Source organism: Armigeres subalbatus, chromosome 2 (genome assembly GCF_024139115.2).
Source record: "Armigeres subalbatus isolate Guangzhou_Male chromosome 2, GZ_Asu_2, whole genome shotgun sequence".
NCBI lineage: Eukaryota > Metazoa > Arthropoda > Insecta > Diptera > Culicidae > Armigeres > Armigeres subalbatus.
The window spans coordinates 101,488,340-101,493,730 of record NC_085140.1 but is presented as its reverse complement, the minus strand read 5'-3'; the positions used below and the strand labels follow the sequence as shown (position 1 = coordinate 101,493,730).

At 38.3% G+C, this 5,391-nt stretch overlaps 1 protein-coding gene across 1 annotated transcript; it reads right to left on the bottom strand.

The window, feature by feature from the left end:
• Positions 1-229: 229 nt before the first annotated feature.
• Positions 230-1,916, bottom strand: LOC134214804 (protein MIX23-like). The gene is made up of 3 exons (XM_062694108.1): positions 1,728-1,916; positions 1,287-1,559; positions 230-698 (listed from the first exon to the last, which is right to left on the bottom strand). The coding sequence occupies exons 1-3, from the start codon at positions 1,767-1,769 to the stop codon at positions 591-593; spliced, it is 423 nt and encodes a 140-aa protein (XP_062550092.1). The 5' UTR covers positions 1,770-1,916; the 3' UTR covers positions 230-590.
• Positions 1,917-5,391: the final 3,475 nt, after the last annotated feature.

Genomic DNA, 5,391 nt, shown 5'->3' with positions numbered 1-5,391 from the left:
GACCTCAACAGTAAGGCCGGCTTCAGTGTCTCGTACGTGACTCGACTTCGACGTCGAGTCAAGTACGAGATACTAAAGACGGCCTTACTGTTGAAGTCGAAATACGTATATGTCAAGATACAATTAAGTGGTCGAATTCAATGGGATTGTACAAACTCGTCTTATGACAAGTGAAGACATTCCACTAAAAAGCTCAAAATAATTTTCTTAATAAAAAAATCGTATTCAATGGATTTTTTCAACATGGTTCTGTATTTTATTACTGCAATGGAACAGCAGAAAATTTATTTTCACTCCATTTTTTAAGTTCTTCTATTGGTATATATATGCTTTCTAGACACTATAACAAATGAATTAAAATTTACTTATGTACGATTTTCCATCAAAAGCTGTGACCTTCTTCTTAACAAAAACTAAAACAGACTTTGTGTTATTGCAATGAATCACTGACCGCTATTCTTACAGCGAAACTGCTGCCTTTTTAGGCGTCTTGGTTTAGATAAATGCGTTCCTGTTGCACTCTCCGTTTGATATTTCATTCTGAATTGATGATTGAGTTTCTTCCAGCAATTTTGTTCATCAAACCTCTACTACAGCGAGTCAACGTTCACGAAAAGTCGACAACGCTCCCTGAAGGTCTTCTGAGTACGCTCCCGAATGATATCTTCGACACTGAGTTCGGCTTGCAATAATCGCAACTGAAATAAAGACCATAAACTATGATTACTGAATATGAATATGTACAAGCTTTCGCTACAAGTGTAAGCTTTTTTAAACGAGCTGGAGACCATCTATACTGTCGATGTGCTGAATTAAAACATGAATTTATTATCTATAGCCCAGCAATATCTGGATGGTAATAATTAAGCAACACGGTTGCTACACAAATTTTAATCAAGAGAATTTAAAGCTATTTGCGTTATTTGCGAGACAGACACATCTAATCAACGGCAACGCTTCAGCTTAAAAAGTTCTACTGGGACAATGCTGCATATTTCTATATCTGCCTTTTCTGGCCCCGTCTCAGCTTTAAATAAAGATCTACTGTGAAAATGCTCCATATTTCTATATCTGGCTCTTCTTATTTGACCACATTTCAGCCAAATTATTCTCATATGTGAACTATGGAGTTATGAAAGTGTTTATTATAGAAAATCTCAGATTGAAACCTAGTACTAAATATCAAGTATTTCTGTAGGAATGCGATTGAGTTATAAACCGTGAAGACGGATGTATAAATAGATCTCTCTGTATGCTTTAAATTATGATTATTTAGTCAAGATTACCTTTCGCTGTTCAGTCTTAAACTGCTTGTTCAATGCGACATCGTCCCTATTGTCTTCTCGCTTTTCCTTCAACTGCTTGACGGAATCGGCACACACGAGGATACACTTCTTGATAGCTTCCTGTCGATTTCCATGGCCCACTTCCAACTGTTTGTGCAGTTCGCGACACTTGGATTCCGGATTAAACTGCCCTTTGAATGATTCCGTTGGTAAAGATGTGTTAAGTGCATAGATGATTTTGTCGTCCAGGTCTCTCATTTTTTTCAGTTGTTCCTGGTGAACCGTAATAGAAAGCATTACTGGCTGATAAACTTGCAAGGATTTGTTGTGTTGTTGGCACACGATTTCCAAAACTCCGTTTCGGGGATTACACAACAACCCGGCGACTTCAAACGGATGGTCGAGATAAGGTTAACCTTTAGAAATATATAGATTACGAACCTGAAATTGCGAAAAATCTCCACATTCATAATTGAAACTCATTTCCAGTGATGAAAGACAGGACTACGTGAGGGTTTTATATATAAAAAACTAAGAAAAGTTATTAAAAACTCAAAAACACTAATCTTGAATCGACGATATGCGCGCAGCAAGTCTTCTTTATTTTGCGACTTGTGCTAGCGGTACGACTTGACAGTAGATGGTGCTAGCACTCTGCTGTCATCCTGGATTTGACTCTGGCATCTAAACTCTACACACAATCTTATACTCATGACACAGCTGTGGTATTTGTCGAGGTATTTGTATTTTAAAAAGATATTTATTGTACGTGGATTTCCCTATTGGAACCTGGGTGCTGCGGACAAGGCTGCGGATAGAGCCGCTTTTCTGCTCGCAAACGAGTAGCGGGATATTTTGAAATCAATCCTATGAGCAGAATTATTTTGCAGTTCTCCGGCTGTCAAACATTTCCCGCTCTTCTAATTTCTCTTTCCATGCTGCATGAAGACGCACGAATGCGCGAGACTCTACATGACTTTACGATGGTATACATTTCTGCTCCAATTAACTGCTGAATCTCGTGAAATCTCGTAACGAGTGCTTTTTAGTGGCATTCCTACTAATTATCCACTCGAAATATAATGTGAATATATTTGTTACAAAGAGTGCAAAACTCAAACTAAGTTTGTTTTTATTTTTTTCCCCAAATAATAACAATACTTCTCAACACAAAATCTAAAACGAACATAACCACAATCTTCAATGTTTGGCTCCGGCACAATAGAAAATTTTGGCTCCAGTTTGACAACAGTTTGACAAATGAAAATCATCATTCATAAGGCAACATATTGAAATTCATACCGATTCATTGTGGCAAATTTTCATAAGGCGTTTGATTGAAAATCATACAGTAGCCGTTCGATAACTGCAAAATGTTTACTTTTCAGTTAACGAATGCCGTTCGATAACTGCAACGCATTCTAGACGTCAAACGGTTGTCAATTGACGTCAGATGCAATAAAAGTGCATCTAAATGTGCAGCGCAATGCAGCTGTCATTGTGTTTGACATCAGTTTGAAGTTTAGCGGTCCGATAACTGCAAAACTGTTGCAACTATCGAATTGCAGTTAAAAAGCATTGCAGTTAAATGACCTGCAGTTATCGAACGTCTACTGTACTTCCATTTGCCTCAGTGAATCCACAATATTTTAGTTACTAGATTAAGATTGTCGCTGTCGTCGCTGTCCGGAACATCTTTTGCTGGCGAGGATAGGGGAGCTAAATGTCAAAGAAGGAAAATCCATACGATTTGACAGCATAGTACCCAACATGTTCCGGACAACAGAACAAAGGGAACCGAAGCGACAATCTTCATCTAGTAACTAAAATATCTTTTGTATTTTACCATGCACATTATTATGCTCTTTTTACAATTGTTAAGCTTTCTGTAATAATCCTTCTTAGGCTGTGAACCATTCCACCGATTCGTTTAACTTTTAGTTAAAATTTGACACTTCGATGGTTATTTTCCCATCGTGGTTAAAATTTTACTCCGAAGCCGACCCATTTGAGATTTGACAGATTGATAGTTATTCGGAACGAAATGGATTTGGCGCCAATTTTCTCGCGAACAAAGTTTAACTACCGAAATGTCAAATCTAACCATGCTCCGGAGCAGGGTTATTTTTAACCACGGCAAAATAACCATCGAACTGTCAAATTTTAACTAAAAGTTAAACGAATCGGTTGAATGGTTCACAGCCTTAGGGTTGGTTCGCTCTGAGGAGTATTCAAGAGAAGGTGTAAAAACTTCTCTTTCTAGATCTGTTTCCGAGTGTATTTTGCTGAAATACACTTTATCTTTGTGTGAAAGAACGTGCGTCATACCCACTCTTCATCACACAAGCCCACAGTGTAAAGAGTACTGGAAAATTGCAATTTGCTGTTTACCGAAATGCATACATTTAGGCTATGTTATAAATCTTCCTTGTAAATATAAACGTTGTTGTGTGCGCCTCAACATAGATCTTTTTATATACAACAGCAAAACACACGCGACCACACGCGATATACAACAGCAAAACTCACACTTTACTATGTTTCTCTCGGCTTCAATCACACGCACGTGTGAACGCTCTCGAGTGTGAATCAATGGTCCAATGCACCGAATGAACACAATGACATTTGAGACGGGCGCTGTTTACTAAAAATGAACACTTGCATGAACTCGATGAATGAAAAAGTATTCATTCTTAGTAAACAGCGCACCGCTCAAACGTCAATGATGAACTCGGTGCATTGGACAATGCACTTCTCTTTACTTGTAAAATCTCTACACATTTCAAGACGAAAGTATGATAATTGACCAACCCTGCTTACACCGTTTTCGAACTTCGCACTGTCAAACGCTTTGAGACCGACGATGAAAACAAAAGGGTCTGTTCAAATATTACGTAACGCGAAAATATTGTTTTCAAGAGACCCCCACCCCCTCGTAACAATCCGTAACAATTTTCAAAATTACCCCCACCCCTATGCGTAAAGAGCCCCGTACATTGAGATTCTCACGTCCAAATGTGTGAGTGGCGATAAAAGGAAAACAAACACTCCTTACCATTGGGTAAAAATGAGTATATTTCCATATATTTTTTGACTCTTTTGAAAACATTGTGATGACCCGATCATTTTTGAGGTTATGAGCAGAAGGAAAACAAACATGTTTTTACACATGACGAATTGCACATTAATGTGCGAGCGCTAAACGTCACTCATCTCTATAGCATACGTTTGCGTTGCGTTTGACAGTTTTTCCATGGGAAATGTGTCAAACGCAACGCAAACGTATCCTAAGTGCTGTACTGCCGTGAATCGCATATTTGTTCCATATGAATAGGAAACCCAGCAAAGATGGGACAGATATGCGATTCACGTTTTTTAAATATCGATCATAAGTGAGAGTGAAAAATATATTGAATAAAGAAATTGATTGGATAAAGCGACACATGGTTTGAGCACGAAAAGTCAGTTTTATTTCTTTACATGTTGATTATCGTACTCAGAATTTTCATGAATCTAGCGGTAAATTATACCTAACGTGCATCTCTTTCACGGTAGCTCCCTCCAACACTGCCAATGCACCTAAAACTTTTTGGGTGGCATCCTTAATGTCATTGTATGTATGCATCAACTCCATGAGTTCTACTTTATCTTGTTCCTCTGACGGCTTTGCTTGGTTTAAAGTTTCAGCCTTCCCCGAATGATTCATTTTGAGCTTCTCCTCCGGCGATGAAATGCTAGACATTATTCTGTAATACATATGAAGATGAAACATAGTTACATTTCATTTTTCATCATTTTCAAACCGGTTAAGGCATGGCGTGAATAATTCATAATTATTATGGGTACAGAACTGTGAATAATGTGGATTTTGCAAAGACATTTTGCTTCCAGCTTATCCCAGCCAGCAAAATATGTTCCAGGCAAAGACGATAGCGACAATCTTTATGTGAAGTTATTTCAACCGAGGTTTCAACTTTCAACAGAAACAGAATCCATCTCCCAAGCCCAAGCCAAACTCCAAACTTACATTTCTCACACCCCTGCGCCGATTTGTAGACTTCCAATCCTCCAGGCGGCCCTGTTTCGATTCGTGTGCGAAAAAACA